The 21625-nt window shown below is 32.2% G+C and overlaps 2 protein-coding genes across 7 annotated transcripts in view; one reads left to right on the top strand and one right to left on the bottom strand.

Annotated features, from left to right (window-relative positions):
- LOC106459330 overlaps window positions 1-6347 on the bottom strand; it is a 44890-nt gene extending 38543 nt beyond the window's left edge. Inside the window, exons 1-3 of the mRNA XM_022385786.1 lie at window positions 6282-6347; window positions 5032-5130; window positions 3378-3456 (exon numbers count right to left, since the gene is read on the bottom strand). Coding sequence (XP_022241494.1) covers window positions 3378-3456; window positions 5032-5130; window positions 6282-6347 — 244 coding nt within the window. The remainder of the gene's footprint in view (window positions 1-3377; window positions 3457-5031; window positions 5131-6281) is intronic.
- Window positions 794-21625, top strand: part of LOC106459329 (uncharacterized protein C1orf43 homolog) — a 38414-nt gene continuing 17582 nt past the window's right edge. For 3 of the 6 annotated variants that reach the window (XM_022385800.1, XM_022385799.1, XM_013918949.2), the window contains exons 1-4: window positions 1016-1186; window positions 8841-9017; window positions 12005-12106; window positions 12762-12882. In XM_022385800.1, coding sequence (XP_022241508.1) covers window positions 8961-9017; window positions 12005-12106; window positions 12762-12882 — 280 coding nt within the window. In that variant the 5' untranslated portion in view covers window positions 1016-1186; window positions 8841-8960. Of the gene's footprint in view, window positions 1187-8840; window positions 9018-12004; window positions 12107-12761; window positions 12883-21625 lie in introns of all 6 variants that reach the window. The other 3 variants (XM_022385801.1, XM_022385802.1, XM_022385798.1) reach the window with 3 other exon arrangements.

Raw genomic sequence — 21625 nt, 5'->3', positions numbered from 1 at the left:
TTATAGAGTATGAAATAGGTAGCATAAGAGTTTACTTATAAGTTAGTTGTTTATAAGGCAGTGTTGCCTCAGCGAAGTCACGTGACTAGTATCACGCCACTCCTTCTCTCGAACTTTCGTGAATTATCGGGAGATTACTAGATTGGGGGTAGTCTGGTATATATAAGATGGTCACAACGTGACGAGAACAGTGTAGTGAGTAATTGAACTGCAGTCGGAGAGCGTGTAATTGAACTAAGTATTGTCGAGCACGAGCACGTGAGACGTTCTAGCGTTTATTATAGAGCGACTGTTGAAAATAAGTGTATCGGTAAAGTTATATTCAGAAATAATAAACCAGTTTTATTAAGAAAGGACTTGTGTCGCTAAAGTTTCGTCGGAACGAAGTTACGGAAAATTAACTAGCGAACGGAGACGTAACAATATTTAGATATTTTTATGCCACGACATTTGGTGTTCCCTTGGGCGGGAAATTATGATCAGTAATCATTCAATTATTTAATTTTATTCGTTTTGCTAACTACTCTAAACTTAAAGCTTAAGTTGATAAATAAATTTAGATTTTTACATAAAGAACCCTCTCTCCATTTATTTTTCATAAAGCTTCATAATGTTTTGAGAAAGTGCAATTATTTTGGAATTATGTATGCCAATAATAGCATTAAATTTGTCCAATACTTAAGACATTGATGTTTATTATTAAGCACAAAGCTACAAAAAGGGCTACCTGCGCTCTGTCCACCACGGGTGTCGAAACCCGGATTCTAGCGTATAAATCTGCAGAAATATCGCTGCCAAAACTTTAGAGAAATACGGCTAGCTAAGATATGTAACTACCAGTTTTGCAAGTATTCATTATTTTGCTTTAATTACTAATGTTTATTATTTAGTATTATTGCACTTTCAAGACTCTTAATTAACATTTGATTATGTGCGCAAGGAAGACACAAAACGGCGTCATCCAATGTTTAAGATACGTTGCAACTAATCAATAATAATACAGGTACCTATTGTAGTAAAGCGTAGGAAGTACGGTAAGCCATATCTTTGCCGTAGTTAACGTGTATAGTGTAGCACGTTTATTACACTTTATAAATTATAATTCCATAGATAAGATTGTTAAATTAGTAACATTTGAATTTTGAATAAAAACATATCAGCAGACTTGCAAGTTACAGTGTGTCTTGTAAGTATTTCACATTTATTATTTAATTAGATAACCTTTTGTCATATACTGTATAGGTTTATGGATATAAAACTGAAACTGAAAGTCAAACGATGAAAAAACGAGTTTCACTGTTTGGTTTACTTAAAAATTGATGATAAGTATTTAATTTTAATATATTGTGTTGCAAACTGGCTACTGACACTAGCGTGTATGTAACAATAACAAATTGTGTTTAAGTTTTAACAGCAGATGTTGGACAAGCGCCAGTGTTTAGCGTGTCGGTAAAATCTCACGAGTTGATGGAGTTGACTAGTAGTAGTACTAGTTGTAGTTGCTTTTCTTTTGGATTAAATTTTAATCTAACACTAACAGTTCAAAATTAGGGAGGTGTAGTGCTGACTTTACAAGTTTCATAACTTTACGCAAATATAGGGAACAAACAAACACTTGAAACAGCAGGTGTTTTTATTTTTAACATAACGTTTTTGTTGCTAATGCAACTACTATTGCTAGTCTAAGTTTGGTACTAATATTAACATTTTAAATCCTTATTTGGGATTTACTTTTTAGTTTTAGAGCTAAACATTATGTGTGAGGCAGAAATTAAATTTTTATATTAAATAAATATGCTTTTGCCAATTTTGGATTTTCATGAATAATTCCATTAGTGTTTTCACTATCAGTCATCATTCATAAGTTTTATTATATCAATTATTGTTATAACTAAGTCTTCATATTGTTGTAATGTATCAATTTGGATATCTGATTAAAATAATGCAAAATACATATGATGTAACAATAAAAAATTAGTTTATTTCTTCTTTAATGTTTTCTACAGGCATGTACTGTTGTAGGCCAAAACTCACAAAGAATGTTTTCACTTCCATCAGAACCTGTGATACAAATGTTACTCATGCTTAACTGACAAACACAAAATTTATAAAGTTGCTAATTGTTCAAGTTGATGAATAGATGTGATAACTTTCACTGTCTAACACAGAACTGAAATGGTCATTGATTACTCATTCATTCCTCACACACACACACATTGTTTTTATTTATAATGTTTTTTTTTCACTCTCTCTAAAGTCCACAAAATATCTAGATTACTACATCATCATAAACTTTTTAGGTATTCTAGGACTACTTTTATGAACTCTAGATCTAGTGTCATCATCATGATTAGCACCTTCCTCTAGCAAAGAAACATCTAAACCAAAACATTGAAAATAAAGTTTACAATTTTGCTTCATTTCTGGCTTGTGCAATCTCAGGAAAAATCTTAACACACAAAACAGTACATTTAACTGTCCATTTACCAAGTCATTTTGGTGGTTTTCTTTGCAGAGGGCTATAGTATGCAGATGGGATGACTTCTTGTCTTTTATCTTCAATGGTTGCCTAGTTGCTTGGAAAGTTCTTCCTTTGTGGCTGAGTGAATCCACTGACAGTGATCCTCAGGAAGTGGTCTTGACAGGAAGTTTACTTTCTGCTTTGTAAACTCTTTTTTTTTTTTTTTCTGGTGTTAACAGTTGATTGTTTTCTCACTGACATACTTCTAAATACTATCAATTCAATGACCTTTGGCTTGGACCACCATGCTTTCTGGAATCAGTAAACCACATCTTTGATTTTTTACATTACAACATATGTTCCTTCCCAACACCTACTTAACCTTGGAGTTTGTCCTTCCTTGCAACAGGAATTGTTCAGTCATACCAAGTCACCTTAATGAAATCTGGCCTTGTTTGTATTAACATCATAGTAACTTTTCCATTTTATCACAAGTTAATTTTCAATCTTTCCCGGGTAAAGTCATGTATGACACATTTATTTTTCAGATCTACGAGAATTTTTCCAGTCATTATTCCCTCAGGACATGCCAGAGTTTTTTGGTTCCACTATGCCCCTGTCACTAGATGGAGAGTTATTGCTAACAACTCCTTGGTGGTTGAACGACTACCTTCCCTGTTGTCACTAGAAATTCAGCTTCTGGTGTAGTAATTGCCATGTAATACATAGAAGTTTCATGGTCATAAATTGTGAAGCTATGAAGTTAGCATAACTTAGCATCCATGTCTCTGCATAAAGTCAAATCCCAATATGCACTCTTCGTCATTGTCAATTTCCCACAAATTATGAGGTATAGAGAAGCTTTGTACAGTGAGGGTAACTTACAACTTCTCTTTTAGTGAAATTTTATATTCACCTGTAGATTGCATCAGCTCCTCATCTTTCTTTATCTCTGGAGGCAATTCTTCACCTTTCAATTCAAAAATTGGGTTGAACTAGTGTTGATCAACACTCTGCAAGGTTTTTCATTATGGAAAAGTTTCCTCAAATAATTAACTTTTTATCTTATTTGAAGTAGTTGGAGTATTTTGTACTGAATTTCATCCCATTTTTTATGTCTAGTTAGCTCTTTGTTGTTTTTTTCATCTTTATGGGCTTGGAGACATATCTTTAGGGCATTCTCTTCTTGGGTTAATAACAGCTATTGATTCCTTACTAGCTTAGATGTAATGGCCTTATTTCCCACAGTTGTAAAGTTTCACTTTTACTGACACCCTTTGGGAGGAGTTATTATTCCCCAGTTGCTATTTTTTCTGCAGTTCTTGGCCATATGTCCTTTCAAGTTACTCTATTATATTGTGGTTTATTTCCTCCTTTCATTGTAACTAGTTGTCTTAATAATTCTTTCAGTTTCTTCTGAACTATCATCAAAGGGAGTTGGTGTTACAACTTACTCAATCTGATCCCATAACTTGTAGATGGTAACCTTTAGTTGTTAATCTGAGACTTTAATGGATTTAAGTTCAATCATCTACTGCAGATCTTCCTTAAAGATGTACATTCACTTTGCTTTAACCTAATACTCATGTTCTTATCTGTTATAGCATCTATAAATTGGTCAATTACCAAAAAATCTATACCAAAGTGGAGCATAATGTAAGATAATTGGGCAAGCCTTTCTGGATCTTTTGCATATTAGGCCAAGGTCTCTTCTTTCCTCCATTCTCTATTTCTGAACTTTGTTCTTGATACTTCTTTCTGGTGTGTTACTCCAAATTTGTTCGATATGGCAGGTACTTATATAGCATATAATGGAAAGCCATTCCACCCACTAAATTAAACTTTAAATTAAAAATAAAGTGCTCATAGCTAATCTGTATCATTCAAATATTCATCAAGCTTTCATGTAAAACCTCTTAAATGTACTGTCATCACATATGAAAGCAACTCATTCCAAAGATTAACTACCCTTTTAGAAAAATAAGACTGTCTTAGTTGAAGATGACTCCTACCCCAGCAAGATCTGTATTGTTGTTTCCTAGTCTTACCATTATCATCATTAAGTACAAAAAAGATGATGCAGTAACAGTCTCAATTCCCTTAAAAAATCTTAAACACCACAGTTAGATCCCCTCTAACTCTTCTTTTCACAAGAGAATCTTTGAGAGATCTTTATCCTCATATGACCACCTTTCCATCCAAAGTATTGTCTTAATAATCCCCCATCTGATCTCTTTCCAAAAAATTCAGTGTTCTTTTTTTAGGTAAGAAGCCCAAGACTGAACATAATACCCTAAATATGGCCTAACCAGTGACCTATATAATGAAATTATAACCTTTTAAAACTTGTCTTCAGTATTTATGTAAATGTAATCTACAATTCAATTTACCCTGATCCTAGCAACAGAACACTGCATGGATGGCTTAAGAGAATGATCCTTTTCTTCTATAACATTGTTAAAGTTATTCACATCAAAATTACACTTATAATTTAAATTATGATACCCCACTTAAAGTACCTCGCATTTATTATAATTAAAAAGTATTCACCATTTTTTCAGCCAACTCACCAAATAATCCAAATCCTTTAGTAAAGCAACAGCATCTTCTTCACAGTCGGCAATAATCAAAACCATAACATCATCAGCATTATTGACCATTCCTTCTTTCTGTCATTAATGTAAATAAAAAAAAGAACAAAGGTTCTAACATTGAGCCTTATGTACCCTACTTGTGACATTAAATCAGTTTGACTAAACTCCATTTATAACAACCCTCTGCTTCCTTTAGTTTAGCCACTTTTCTATCCAGTTAGCCAACCTGTCCCCAAACCCATACAGATAACTTTTTTTAACAAGCCTTTTATGTGGTGTCTTGTTAATTGCTTTCTGAAAATCCAGATACATCAAATCTACACCTATACCCTCAAGTACATAAACATTCTTTGAAGTATGTTGAAAGATTAGTAAGGCAAGATTTTCCCATAATGAAACAATGTTGACTATCCCATAAAATGTTTAACTTTGTTAAATGATTTTGTAAAGCATCTGTTATCAGACTTTCAAAAACTTTGTTTTAACTGATGTTAGGTTAGTAGGCCTGTAATTACCTCTCTTGACAAAATGAGAAACATTAGCAAAATTCCAATCTTATGGCAACTGGCCACTATTCAGGTTATTGCTATTGACAGATGTTTAAATGGGCAGCAAGATTAACAGCTTGTTGTTCACTATTTCACCTGTTCACTTTAGAAATTATTTTGAGCTGAGCACAATAAGCTTCCCATGATACCTTTCCATCATAGTACTTTGATTTCTCAATTGAGCAATGTTGTTGAATTTGTTGATGACATGGCTGGAGTAATTCAGAAAGATTCTGAAATAAACAGATGGCATAGCAGTAGTGGTAATATCTATAGACCATATAAGTTGTCCTATTCCATATTTCGTAGTAGATGATGTTTTGCTTGGAATTTTTCAGAAAGTGCAGAAAGAGGAGTTGCTGGTATAATCGTTGTATTTACCAATTTATTTTGTAGATGTTTTATTTTGTCACTGACATTCTATTCTGCCTCAACTATCTCTTTCTGTACTTCTTCAATTTTTTCATTATAGCTTCTCTGTACTTTGTTGATGTCTTTCTCCACTTTTTAAAACTTGTTGTAATCCATCTGGGCATACCCAGTAGCTTTATAAATCTCACTTCCATCTAATATATATTTGTTCTTTTTTCTTCAGGCTATAAGTCCTTTTTTTATTTGCTCTTAAATTTCCATCTCTTACCCCTTGATCTTTTAATTTTCTGTCACTTTCTTCCTCACCTCTTTTAACTGTTTCATTATTTTTAGCAAGATTTCAATTCTCCTTCTTGCCCATGTTGTAGTCATCTTAAACAGTTGATGTTCAACTTTAGACCAAGTTATATTTTCTTTTCTACAAAATGTCCCATTTCTAACACTAATTGTAACATTTTTTCATTGGAAGGGTTCTTTTGGGTTATCTGGTAAAAATAATGAATCATCTAGTCCACATAATAGAAACTGTTTCTTAAAGTTTGCTGCAGTATACTTTCTCTTGTAATTGTAAGTCTGAGTTCAAAAACATTTTCACTTTGAACAGAAATGAAAGTACTAATATTACCTATACCTAAATGATAAATAAAACACTTACAGAATTACTTGCTAATAAATTGAGTGACTAAATAGATGCAATAATTCTCACTGTATAACACTTAACCGAAAAATTTATTGATTACTCATTCATTCTTCATGCAGATTACTCATATTTGTTCTACAGAATTTCTAGGTAATTACTTCTTGAACTTTCTAGGTATTCTAGGAGCTACTTTTATTGAACTCATTAGGTCTAGTATCATCATTATTATCTGCTCCCTCTAGCAAAGAAACATTTAAACCTAAGCATTGAAAATATAGCTTATAACAATTTTAATATGCTATACAATATCACTATGTCTGTATTAGAGCTTAAGTAATAGTACATTCAGGTTCATAAAAGACATAATGATTTGATGTTTATGAGTCACCCTTCTTAATTTCTTTACAAATACACATACACACACATATAATGCCGTTTATCTTGGTTTAGGCCTACTCCACCTATTATTGGGATTGAATTTTATTGTATTACTCGTATTTTGATATAGTCTCATTTAATCCATATGTGTTTTTATTCTACAAGAATTGTTCTGTATTTTCATCATCTGATGGACATTGAACCTACTGAAATTGTTTTTATTGTGAAACTAAACTTTCCACAACCTAATGCTTAACATTTATTATTTTAATGGCAAAATCTAAGCACTGTAAGATAGAATTTAAAGGTTTTATATTGAAAAGACCACTTTTTCATGTCATAGTAAAGTAAACAAAGAAGTTTGAGTAGTGGCTTTATGGTTTCATGAGAAAATTTCTAGTTGGCACTCCTATAGCATTGACCAAAGGCATTCATTGTGAAAGTTTGGAAGACTTAGGAACAAAAAAACAGTTTGGGAATTTTTTTTGTAGTTTCTTTAAGTATTCTTTTCAATGGCATAAATGCTTATGTTAAATTATATATCTGTTTGAAGGATACAGATATTTTCTTCAAGGAGAAGACATCAGATAAGCTTAGTAAGGTTTACTTTTATAGATGGCTTGGAAAATATTCACGAACAAAGCTGAATGGGCAGAGCTGCAGGTAGCAGTCAACTCTGTAGTTGAGAGTGATACTTACCAAGAAAGTCTTGGAGGACTAATATATAAAAAAAAAGCTTAGGTAGAAACAACAATACTTTGAAAGATGCAGGTCTTTCAAAATATCATCCTTTTTACCTGAATACTTGTGTAGATTAGTCCTTCAAGACTTTCTCTACAAGTGTCATTCAACTAGGCAGTTGTTGCCCATTTTACTTTTGTTTGGTCATTAATAAGGCTTAGTTAATAGTAAATGGCAAAATATTACAATGACTCAAACTCTTATTTATTGACTGTTTTATGTTTATCATGTTTAAACAATGTATGTGTATAAATTGACTAAGTGACTACTTAATTATTTCTAATTACAATCATGATATGTTTTAATTAAAAACATTATAACCCTTGTAAGTGATATTAAAACATTTTTATTATTTTAAAATATTTTTTTGAAGAATACAAGGTCAGTGGGGAATTACTTCATTTTTAAAAACAGACGAAAAAGATCTCGTGATCATCTCAACATTAGTGAGTCACCAAATAGGAAATGTTCAGATAGTCTTTGAAAAAGCTGCCAAAATATCATTTTTCTTTTTAAGCTTGAATGATAAAATCTTAACTAAAAAGGTTTTAATGTCTGCAAAGTGATTGGGCTCAAACTGTAAGTTTTTATATGTTAACATTTGTAATCTATAGTTATGTTATTTTGAAGTTAACTTTTCAAATCTGTTATTGGTTGTAAAGTATAAGTGACTTAAGAGTTTAGATATTTAAATAATTCTTGTTAGAAAAACAATTAAATGAAGAAACAAATTATTTTTATAATATACAAATTTATAACTGTAGTGTATTTATATGACCTATTTGTTTAGTTTATAAAGAGCTATGTAGTTATCTAAGATTTTTTTCTACATGACATCTAAAGAATGTAAATAACTCATTTTCAAGTAATATGTGTTTAGCTAGTAATATTTGTTTTTAAAAACGGAGTGGATGTAATTGATGGTCTTCATTCATTTTGACTGTATTTGTTTTTGTTTAAACACAATGTATGAAAAAAAGGTTAAGAAATTCAGACTGCTATTATTTTCATGTAGGCTTCTACCTCTAACTTTATTTTTCCTTCCAACAAGAGTTGTATTGTTGAAGTTTTTCACTTTAGACTTCTTTTTTATTATTTGTATTCAGAACTTCCACTCATTGGTGATATCATGTACCAGATATCCTGTATTGCAAGTCAACTAAGATGAACATAGCCATCCCTGCAAGCTCTTACATTTCTTCCATGTACAATGTACCTTACAGGAGATGGCCGATCAGCTCTCTGGCATTGCTGTCATCATTTTTATTGCTTTTGGAGTTTTGGTATGTTGGATTTATTATATAGGTTTTCATAATTTGCTTTTTGGCATTTGAAATAAAAAATTGTACATACTATTTGCCTGTTCAAAAGGAGCAGTAATCTGTATAGGTAACAAAACAAATGCAAGGTATGTGTGATTATTCTCTCTAAACTGATTGACAGGTTATTCATTTTGCTATGGGAAGGTCAAAGTGCACCAGTCATTACTTTTTAGAGTTACATCAAAATTCAATTACACTACTTTATTATTATAATTTACATATAAACTTGGCAACTAAACATAGTTAATAAATCAAATTGTAATATTATATAAGTTTTAAATTCTTAATTTTATAAGGAAATATTTTTAAAAATCCTGAATTTCCCCTAGTATGAGAATTTTGATATTCACTTCTAGGTCTTCCCTCTTCTCTAATTTATTTTCCAACTCTCTGAGAAGTATGAATTTCAATATAAATTACACAGTATAATATAGATATCACTCAGGCTAAGCATAATTTTTATAGCCTTCAATCTTGTATGTTTATGGAGCCATAAACTAGAAAATTGGACCTTTTTGTCACTCCCACCAGTCACATCCTCTATTTCACAAATTGCCAATTGTTCTCTCTGAAATTTTGTACTGTAATATTCATAACCAGCAGAAATCAAAATTCTTAAGTTATCAAATGACATATGTTACATTGTTTTCTCCACAGAGAATTGTCTGTTTTACCTGCAGTTTGAAATTTTTGCTCACATTATTCACATCAACAAGCTTAGCTGAATTGTTTAAAGCTCTTGTCACATAGTTAGAAAGGCAGAAAAATTACAATAGTTATAGGACATTGTTTGCTCCATGTTATTATGCTGTGTTTTTAGGTGCATTATTTGATAATTAAATAAAAATTATTTGGTGTAGTAATACCATTAGTATACAAAAAGTAGGCTTAAGTTTCCCTAACAGTTGACAGCCAACAAAACAAGAACCCATGTAAGTACTATATTTCTTGTTTTTTAAATGTATTTTTTATTATTGTAAAAGTAACTAAAATGTAAAGATTAGAAACCTATTAGGTCCGATAAGGAAAAAAATATTCTTCATGAGGTATGCGTATGAGAAGCTCGAGCAGCTCATGCATTATGTAATTTGATATGGTAGTGTGAGCTGCATGTTCGCCAAGAGAGTGGCAGAATTCTTTGTTATATGCAGTTCAAAGGGCAATAAAACAATAAAATGCATAACAGATGTATACTGCCATGAACTTTAAGCTATTTAGGATAAACAGTTTTAGTTTCATGTTACAATTTATTTCTAGAAAGAAGAAAAGAGTAATTTGATTTATTTCATATTTTTTATGGTAGTTACCAAGTCTATCAAGTTGACTGAATGGGTATAGAGTTAGGATAGAGAAAATAGCATAAAATATAAAGGAGGTTTTAGAAATTATGCAAATGAAACTTCAACATTTTTAGATAAAGAAAAGTGTTTTTAATCTTAACATGAAAATCATCTTGCACTTGGAGCAGGCAACACTTTGAATTCCATTATTCACTGACAGATTTTTATTAAAAATAATTAATTCAAAATTCTGATTTGTTGTAAACAAAAGACCTGTATTGTTTACTGAAAGCTTGCCAAAATTTGTTAACATGCAAAATATATATTAAAAGTTATAGTACAAAGACTTGTGGTCTCGCACTCGGTCAAACAAACTAAACCCAGAGAAAGAGTGATTTGTAGGCTTTGATGTAAAGTTGTTTGCATCATATCCTACAAACTGTTAGCATTACACCACTAATAGGAGGCTTACTATATCTCTTTGGTTTGCTCTCCTGAACAGTTATGATTTAGCATAACTACAGTCTATTGCAGAGGAAATAGTGAATTGAATAAAATATTATGCTTCTACATCATTCACTATTTCTTTCTGTTTTTTTACTGAGCTTGCAAGTTTTCTTATGGCATTTACCTGAAAATTATACCAGTCTAATGTTATTATTTGACATCAACAAAGCATCAATTTATCCTGTATTACCTTGAGTAGTCCTTAATAGGATGTTCATATGGAAGTAAGAAAAACAAGTGCCTAGTAAACACAGCAAAACAGTGCCAGAATGTGAGGTGTTGGACAAAAAAAAGTCTCTGATGTCTAAAAAATATGTAAATTGACATTTTTTTAACATTGTGGTTTATTTTAAGAAGTAGAAGTAAAACACACATTATGGTAAAAGCTTATTTGGAGCCCTGATATACGTGTATTTTATATACATGTATTTTGTTTGCATCAGACGTAAGTGGAATGATGAACAACGTAAAATTTCCAAGATTATTAAAGATAGTTGAACATAAAGATTATTTTATGAATTGTATAAATATCTTTCATTTTGTAATGCATTGGTGTATATTATAATTTGTATTTTGGTGTTTTTACAGTTGTTTTTTTTTTTTTTGCATACATTGGGGAATTTGATAAATTATATATAACTGATAATTACAGTTCTGCATATCTAATCTGTAAAGTTCTAAAACTAACCTCTCCAGTTCCAAACTTGAAATTTATGTAGTCAGCCTGTTGAATATTTTTATTTATGTATTTTGAGTTGTTTCAGCTATCTTATGTAAGAGTTGTTAGTTTCAATATATTGTTGTTCATGATCATCATAAAAATATAAGATTTTCAAGAATTTTTATATAAATTTGTTTACTGAACAGTTTTAATTGTTTATTCGTTCTTTTTATGGTTTCAACTTATTACACATCACGAAAATTTATTCCTTTCTGTTTGCAGAATAAGCCTTCTTAATATTCCCCAAAATTAGCACTGTAGTTATCTAAGTTATAAAATAAAGAATGTGAGGTTTAACAGAAAGTGTGCTTTTTAGTAGTTGCATGTATGAGTGGGGTTATATACCTGATTATGAACTCTTATTATTTCCCTGTAATTGCTCATATGAATGATTTACAAGCTAATCAAATATATTTATAATTCTTAATTCTGATTTACAGACTTTTGTTCTGCTTTTCATTTTTGCAAAAAGACAAATTGTTCGTTTTTCCTTGAAATCTAGAAGAGGGCCTCACGTTCCAGTTGGAAATGATGCACCTAAGGTAAATTCATAGGTTTTTAATTTTCTGAATCGTTATTAAAATTACTACATTTGGATTTCTTAATCTGTAAAATAAGGTTTCCTTTTGGAATTTTACATGAAACTGTGACAAATTAATGTGCTGAAGCTACTGCTTTTTTTTTCTCGGTGTTAAACAACACATTTAGTTTTAGGTATAAATGAACTTGAGAAAATATTCTCCATTTTCATTTTGTGTTTGTTTGAAGTTTTGTCATTAGTGTTTTAACTTAAAAAGAAGTAAATGCTAATACAAAACAACTGTGTAGAGATGATTCGCAAAAAACATGAAGACAAACTGTTGCTTAGTAATTGAAAAAAATTAAACTTTATCTTCATAGTGGGTAAAACAACACAATTACCATTTTTGATAACTTATTGTCACACTGTTTACAGCTAATTTGCTTAGACATATTGAAAATCTCTGTTTTATGTGGAATTCTTGTTGTATTTAACCTAAATATTATTTCTGAATTAATTAATGATGTTTAGTTTTTTATTCATACCTCAGAGTTAGGTTTGTTAAAACACAACTCTGAGATGATCCTAAGGTTGAGAAACTACAAAATACTCAGTATCGTTGTAAGTTATTATTTTTAACCCAGAAGAGCTTAATGTTTTAGTTATGATTCTTACAGCACCTAAGACTTGAAATTGAGCGAAGACTTGACTGTATCAAGAATATATATACATGCTACAACCCCACACTTCTGAAGTTGGATGAAGAAACATTTCCTGATCCAAACTGTATGGAGTCAAGTAAGTTTGTGTAACAAATGTTCAGTTATCTCTTTCAGAATGGGCATCATTTTGTGTGCATTGCATGTCAGAAGATTTTAGTGAGTTACATTCAAAACTTAATTAAACTACTTTTTTATCATGTTATGTAAATAAACTTGGCTTAAAAACATAGTTAATAATCCAAGTTTTAACTTTATATAGGTTTCAAGTTCTTAATTTTAGAAGGCAATATTAAAAGAAATCTTTAATTTCCCCTGGTGTGAGACTTTTGACATTTGCACTCTAGGTATCCCTTCTTCTCTAATTTATTTACCACCTCTCAAGAAGTATGAAATTTAACATAAACCACTCATATTAATGTTATCATTGCTCAGGCAAAGCAAGATTTGTATAGCCTTCAATCTTCTTTGGTTATAGAGCCATCAAATAGAGAATCAGACCCTAATTGCCGTGCCCACCTGTCACATCCTCTCTTTCAGAAATTGCCAATAGTTCTCTGACATTTAATACTATAATATTTATAACCAACAGAAAGCCAAGATTTTAATCTATCAAATAACATCTTATATTACATTGTTTTCTGTATAGAAAATTATCTGTTTTGCTTCCAGTTCAAACTTTATTCCCAATGGAAACAAATTGACAAGCTGAACTGAAATTTTTATGGCTCTTGTTGCATAGTTAGAAAGCCAGAAAAATTGTGATAGTTATGAGACATAGTCTGTTTTTTGCATGTTATTATTCTCTGGTATTTGGTGCATTATTTAATTAAATAGAAAATTATTTAATGGAGTAGTACCATTAGTATAAAAAAAGTGTCATTGAAAATTGACAGCAAAGAAAAAAGAAGATCCAGGTAAGTTCTGTATTTCTTGATCTTTATGTATAGTCTTTATTTATTTTTATAAAAGCGACTAAAATGTAAAAATTAGAAACTTTTTAGGTTGGATAAAATTAAGAATAATGATAATAAGTTATCATGAGGTACACTTATGAGCAGCTTGCAATTAGGCTGTGCATTATGTAATTTGATAGGGTAACCATGTTAACTAATCGATTTACAAATATTAAATTACAGATGGTTCAAAGGGCAATAAAACAGTAAAATATAAGTATAAACAGATGTATACTGTTACGTCTTTAAAGTTATTTAGGGTAACTAAATGTAGGCTTATGTTACAATCTGAAGTCATTCTACTAAAAAAAAAGCACGGATAGCCCCTTGTGTAGCTTTGTGAAAACAACACACTAAGAAAAAAAAGGGTAATTTAGAATTATTTTGATTTTTTTTCCCTTTTTTTGGTCATTACAAGGTCAGTCAAATGGACCAACCTCGTTTTTAGAGTTAGGGTAGATAAAATATAGTTTTACTAAAAATAATGTTTTATAATTATTTAGGAGGTCTTAGAGATTACAAAAATGAAATTAAAAAATTTTCAGATGAATTAAATTATCGTTAATCTTAACATGAAAATAATTTTGCACTCAGACTAGTAAACAAAACTACTCAATATATTCACAGACAAATCTTTATTAAAAATATTTAATTAAAGAATTTAATTTTTTGTATACAAAAGTTTTGTAATGTTTACTGAAAGTTTGCCCTATTTTGTGAAGATGCATATACTGTATTAAAAGTTATAGTATGGAAATTTGAATGAGTTTAAAATGGTTATGAATTCAGTTGATTTGACCAAGCCCATGTGGAAAGAATAATGAAGTGAAGTTTCTAGAAAATATTTAAATCTTCTTGATTCTCAAGTAAAAAAGTTTTCATATTTAATTTTTGGCAACCATGCACTTAGCATAAATATGAAAAATTAACCTAAAGTACATAAATTTAACTCATAATCAGTGATTTGGAAAACTTTCATTATTTGTTTATAAAAAAATTGAGTTGGAATGAATAATCACATGAAGTAGATTCTGCATTTTTGTGTATGGGAGTGAATAGATACTCCTAGGTGATTGGGATGTTTAACAAAATTATGTTAATAGTCAAGGTCTTGAGGTATATAACAGTATATCAAGCTTGTTCCTATTTATGTATTTTAATTCATATATATAACAGTATATCAAGTTTGTTCCTATTTATGTATTTTAATTCATTTATATAACAGTATATCAAGTTTGTTCCTATTTATGTATTTTAATTCATATATATAACAGTATATCAAGTTTGTTCCTATTTATGTGTTTTAAATCATTTATATAACAGTATATCAAGTTTGTTCCTATTTATGTATTTTAATTCATATATATAACAGTATATCAAGTTTGTTCCTATTTATGTATTTTAATTCATATATATAACAGTATATCAAGTTTGTTCCTATTTATGTATTTTAATTCATATATATAACAGTATATAAAGTTTGTTCCTATTTATGTATTTTAATTCATTTATATAACAGTATATCAAGTTTGTTCCTATTTATGTATTTTAATTCATATATATATAACAGTATATCAAGTTTGTTCCTACTTATGTATTTTAATTCATATATATAACAGTATATAAAGTTTGTTCCTGTTCATGTATTTTGGCAATTTAAGTTTGATAACTGATATCACAACATGAAATCCCACAGTATTTGCATTGGTCACTAATGTTAGTTGAGAGTAGGTTTTATATATTTATTATGATGAATTTTTTTCTGGTATTATATTCATAACCTTGCAGTGTATACAACAAACAACTTTCAGCACTTATTCTGAAATTTGTCTTCACTAAATTAACACAAGTTGAGTCATAGGATTTTATTTCTGCTTTACATTTTAGATAGTTTTTCTGTGGTACATAAATATATCATGTGTTTCTATCTTGTGTTATGATAGTATTCACTCTGAATTTATCCTTTATTCTATATATGTGCAAGTTTCACACAGTAAGGTTGAGAAAGCTGTGAAGCTCATCTCATTCTAGATGCCCTTGTTCGTTTTTTTGTCATTCTCTTGGAGTTTACCTGTTATGCCAGTGAGATTATTGATATAGTGCTGCATGTTGTGCAATTATGTCGACAGCAGTGTCCTTTAATGGTAGTTCAGATGGTATCTTTGTTATAGCCTCTCTATTCTTCAATGAGAATGACCAGACATGTGGATAGCACTAATTACTCTGGATAAATACAAAATTTATTGCAAAGTAAAGAATGTTGGATTTAACAGTTTAGAAGAGTAAGCAGTGACAACAGCAAGTACACACACACACACACACACACACACACACTATTTTTTTTTGTGAATTGATAAAATGTGTGCATATTGTGCATTACCTTGTGTCCAGACTCTTTCTCTTTCAGTCTCGATTTTTCAGAGATTCAGTATTATTCTTTGGTAAATATTCTGATTAAATCTCCTGGCATTCTGTGGAACTATCCCATTGTTCTTAAATTAATTTAGTTTGATCTAAGTGCACCACACTACTGATTTTTTAACATTGTAAAAGTCTAAGTTTTGATAATATAAGACTGGTGCTTGATATAAAGATTCTAATTTGTTTGACAAGATCAGTCATTATGTGATTTTTTGTTTAGCAGTTTTGAAAAATTAACAGTCACTATTTGTTTGGAAAAAGCTGCTTATTCCAGTTTCTTTATATGTTGTCTAAATCTATGCAAGGAATGAAATTTAGACAGTAAATATTAATGAAATACCCCTACAACTTAATTTCGTAAAACTGTGTGGTTGTGTTCTCATCTTGTGCTTTAGAAATTGGTATGACAAATTATAAGCCTAATCTTTATATTGTTTTAATCTTGTGGATTTTAAAAAAGATATCAGTATTTCCCATACTCTGTCCTCTATATGTATTTCCAGGTTTGAGTCATTTTGTGAATATAGTACATTTGAAATTAGCATTTAGTTTTTGATCTAGGGACACATTATTAAAATAAGAAATTAAGTATATCATGCATGTAAGATAATTATAGAATAAACTATCATTCATATTTAGATTGTTTAACTCCTTCACTCTAGCATCAATATTTATTTCATGAGTGGAACATTTTATTTGTAAGTTTATTATTATGTTGTTTTTGTTATAGAGTGTCAAAGCTCACTAAAATGGGTTATTTATTATTTAATGTAAATTGTTTTGTTTTGTGATATTCATTTTTAGTAGTTTCCAGAAATTACTTGGGTGACAGGGTTAGGCCTCCTGCTCTCATTTTTGTAATTTATTCATTTTGATATATATACATGTAGAATGTACTTTATCAGTGTCTAGTATTCAAAAGGTATTAGGGGTAAATCTTGTTTTTTTTCAACATTTAAGCCTGTTAAATGTGATAAAACACTACCGAGTTTAGAAAAGGTTTTGTCATATTTTATATAGTAGTCCTTTGCAGTTATATAATCTTGTGTCTGTTGTGGACTTGAAGATTACATACATTGCACTTGGTCATCATTCATTGGCTGTAAATAATTTTTGTTTGTGCTATTCCCTCCATCATCAGCTATGCTTGTTCTAATGACCATAGTTATGCACTGTTGCGGTAGTACTGTATAGATGTGCTTGTTTCTGCTTGCAAGCTTGTCAATGTTTTCCTTTATACTACAGACTTAATTTTTCTTTCATATCTTATTATAATGGAGCTTGTGATGTATACGTTCAAAACTCTGATCTCGGAAACTACTGCACCAATCATAACTGGGTAATATTTTTATAACTAGGCAGTACTTTTATATCTGAGCAATAAATAAAACAATTGAAATTTCCACAAAAATGATATGTTTCAGATTTAACCAATAAAAATTACAAACAAAAAGGAGTAAATTTCAGATTTAAACAATAAAATTTACAAAAAAAGGAGCAAGTTTCAAATATAAAAAATTATTTGTTTTTCTTTAGTGAAAATTTCGTGAGTATTGCAACAGGAAAGCAAGGCATTTTCATTGATAACTGCTTCTACAAGGAAATACTTCAATAAAATCTACTCTGTGATGTAATGCTGTGATGATAGCTTATTTTTAAACTAAAATTTCAATAAAATCCTTTTTCTCATGGATGGTGAACATTATTGAATGTCAAGTATGAGTGCATTGTTCTAGAACTATCAGACAATTCCAGAAAAGGCCGCAGGCCCAATAACCTTCTGCATGAACTAGCAGTTATACCTGCCCTTTGAGCCGGTATTTCTGCTAGTTTTTTTTAACTTTTTATGTTTTGAATTGTGAAAATGTTGCTCTTTTAAACTTTTTTACTTTTCCAATTGTTTTTTTTTGCTTCAAGTTTGGAATTGTAAATATGCACTCGCAGTTTCAGGTAGTTACAACTACCACAGCTGTTAATGATGCTGCGGGTTTCCCGACCACTACTTCCAGGTTGAGTACTCAATTATTGCCCGAGGACATGTTGGCAATTATTCAATGAGAAATGTCCACTTTCATGCAACCTTCACTACCACACAAGGAATGTTCTGTCGTGACTGCTCATGGGGTGTCTTACAGGAAGGATGAGTATTTCATCAGTCTATTCCTCCCCCCCAAATATTCTTCCCAGTCACGAATGGTGTCGGGGGATTTACCCAGACCACCTTCATCCTCTGTGGAATTAATTAATCAGGTTTGTGCTGTTTTATCTTTATCTCCTGTTTCCTATGAATCCCAACCTGCCCTCCTTGGTGAAGAATCTATGGGCCAATATTTAGTGTTCTCTCCCTCACCTGATGTTGGGGTTCATGCCCAGTATTTTAGGGATCAACTTTGATTGGGAGTTACTATGGCTCGTCCACCTCTTACATCTGAAGATTATGCTTATACATTTAATAGATATTCCTTCCCTTAGCTTGATTCTCAACACTTGGAATCTTTCATTACACTGTGGGGTTTGAACCCTAATTCATTGGTGGATTTCTCACAACCTCAGTTTTCCCCTTTCACACTGATGTTGTCCACAATTCTGCGTGCATTATCGACTATGCACTTACTGGCTCAGGCAATTCAACTGTCTCCTGAAGGGTTTTCTGATGATCTTTGCGGTCTTCTGTTTACTACAATAGCATGCCTTTTATCTTTAGCCCTGGCTCTTCAGATGTGGCTGATATGCTGTTGGGACCTTCTGGATCAGGATGCAATTCTTTCTTGTATTTTTAACTGCTGCTTCCCTGCATGACCTTGTGCATGGCATCTTTTTTATGCAAAGTGGTGTTTGGATTTTTTTCCCAACTCAGAGGATTACAGTGTTGGTGACTCAGCCCCAGAGTCGGGCCAGGCTTTTCCATTTTCACCATATGTGGACACCATTTACAATGGATTCATGGGTCCCACAGGTTCTTTCAGAGGGTCTGGCCCTTCACTTCCATTCTCCTCCCCCATTCTCTCCTCATCTTGTTGCCTTTCCCCCACCAAGGGATATCTGTTTCTTGCCAGTATCTAATGGAGGCAGTTTGGGACTTACTTTGGAAATAGGCCATAGAACTTGGAGAACCTTCACAGCTGGGGTTTTACTCCCATCTGTTTGTTGTATCTAAAAAGGCGGGAGATTGGTGACCAGTTGTAGATTTATTGTCCATGAACCATTTCCTGATCGTACCCAAATTTATGATGGAATCTTACTTAACTCTTTGGTGAGTTTTCACTCCCAAGTTTTTGATGATGAAGGTCGATGTGTTGGATGCCTATCTACACATTTCTATCTCCCAGGCATCCCAACATTTCCTTTGTTTTGTTTATCAGGGGCATGTTTATCAGTTTCAGGCTCTACCATTTGGCCTGGCCTCGACTCCTTCTGCCTTCTGTCGAATAGCCAGATCGTTTAATGCCAGAGGCCTTTGTTTCCACCATTACATGGATGATTGGCTACTTTTGGCTTCCTTTCAGGTCGAATCTGCTATTCATATTCAGTTTCTTCTTTGAGAGGCTGCCAGAGTGGGTCGGCTCATCAAGGTGGAGAAATCATTTCTTATACCCACACAATATCTGATTCATGTGGGTGTGTTTTTCAATTCCCTCATCAGTTGGGCCCAGCCTTCTCCCCTTTGTTTATGGGATATGTAATGTCTCATTCATGATCTATTGGCCTCTCCCTCCTATACTGCATGAAAGACCCTATATCTTTTGGGAACATGGGATTTTCTCATAGCCCTCATTCTCCTTGGTCGTGCCCACATGTGTCACCTTCAGTGGGTGTTACTTGACCAAAGGAGCCTCATTCATGATCCCTTGGATGCTCCTATTACCCTGTCTTCCCACCTATAGGCTGACTTTGCCTGGTGGTTGGATCAGACCAATACTACCATTAGAGTTCCTTTTCCACTTCCTCAACCAGATTATCATCTTTTTTACAGATGCTTTCCTCTGGGGTTAGGGTGCATATCTCAATGCTCAAGAGGTTTTGGGTCACTGGACACTGGCTGAATCATCCCTACATTTCAATGTCTTGGAGTTGCTGGCAGTTCATTGTGCTCTACTTCACTTCTTGTCGGATGTTTTGGGACATTTGGTGCTGGTCCACTCTGACAATTCCACGATAGTGTCTCACCAGGCAAGGGCTACCAGGTCACAAGATCTTTGTTTCTGAACATTGTATCTCTTCTACTGGGTCCACAATCATCATATCAGACTGTTAGCATATCATATGCTGGGTGCCCTGAATCTGGTCGTAGACCGATTATTTTAGCCCGACAAGATTCTCCCAACAGAGTGGTCATTAGATCCACAGGTGTTTTGGGTGTTGTGTGCTCATTGGGGGTATTCCAGATGTGGATGCTTTTGCCATACATTTTGATGCACAACTTCCCCGTTTTTGGTTTCATGTTCCTCATCCTTTGGCAGAAGCTATAGATGCTGTCAGTCAGAACTGGAAAGGATATTACCTGTATGCATATCCTCCTACTCGTCTTCTTCTTTGATTCAGACCATTCAATGTACTACTGGTGGCTCCGTTTTGGCCTGCTCAAACAAGGTTTCTACTTCTGTGCAGGCTTTCAATGTCACCTCCCCTTCCTTTGCTGTTGTCTCCCACACTTCTTCATCAACCTCAATCAAGCGTGTGTCATCCATCCATTCCGGCCCTTTGCCTTCAAGTGTGATCTTGTTCCCTGACTGCTCATTTACTTCCTTTTTTTCTGTTGATCTTAGCCTTCTATGATTATACTGATCCTGATCATCTTTTGTGTCCAGTTTGAGCAGTGAGGTGTTACTTGGCATGCACAGCTCCATTTTTGGGTTTTCACAATTGTTTATTCTTACCATAAGACCACACTTCTTCCATAGATCTTTCATCATCTTTGCTTACCGGATGAACTTATCAACTCATCCAGATCATGTATTCCTTCTTGGATGAAGATTCTTGCAAGCTATATCATGTTTCATCTTATCAAATTTGCCACTTCACTCACTCTTCTTTAACACACTATTAATGATCCTTAAACAAGATCCTCAAAAGTGGATGGTGGACTACGTCCAACATCATCTTCCCCCATTACCTCCACCACCTAGCAGTTTTGTCTCCCCCAGGATATTGTCTACCTACAGTTGCTATTTTCCAGTCTACTTAACGTCTTTCATGTGTAATTACCTCTTTTACTTCTTTACCCATTTCTATTTTTATATGATTTGTTTCTCAGAACCTATCCAGTAGCAGATGTTGCTTCATGGGGTATATTTACTTCCTTAAATCTGCATTTAGTCAGGGGTAAGGGAAAGTATTAAACTCATTTGCCCTGGCATCGAACTTGCCTGCTATGGAGATGGGATTTTCAGTAATATCACTGAAGTGATCTATATATATATATATATATATACACACACACACACA

Source organism: Limulus polyphemus, unplaced genomic scaffold, assembly GCF_000517525.1.
Source record: "Limulus polyphemus unplaced genomic scaffold, Limulus_polyphemus-2.1.2 Scaffold593, whole genome shotgun sequence".
NCBI classification, from domain to species: Eukaryota; Metazoa; Arthropoda; class Merostomata; order Xiphosura; family Limulidae; genus Limulus; species Limulus polyphemus.
The sequence above is the reverse complement of the archived record's forward strand: the minus strand, read 5'-3'. Positions and strand labels throughout refer to the sequence as shown.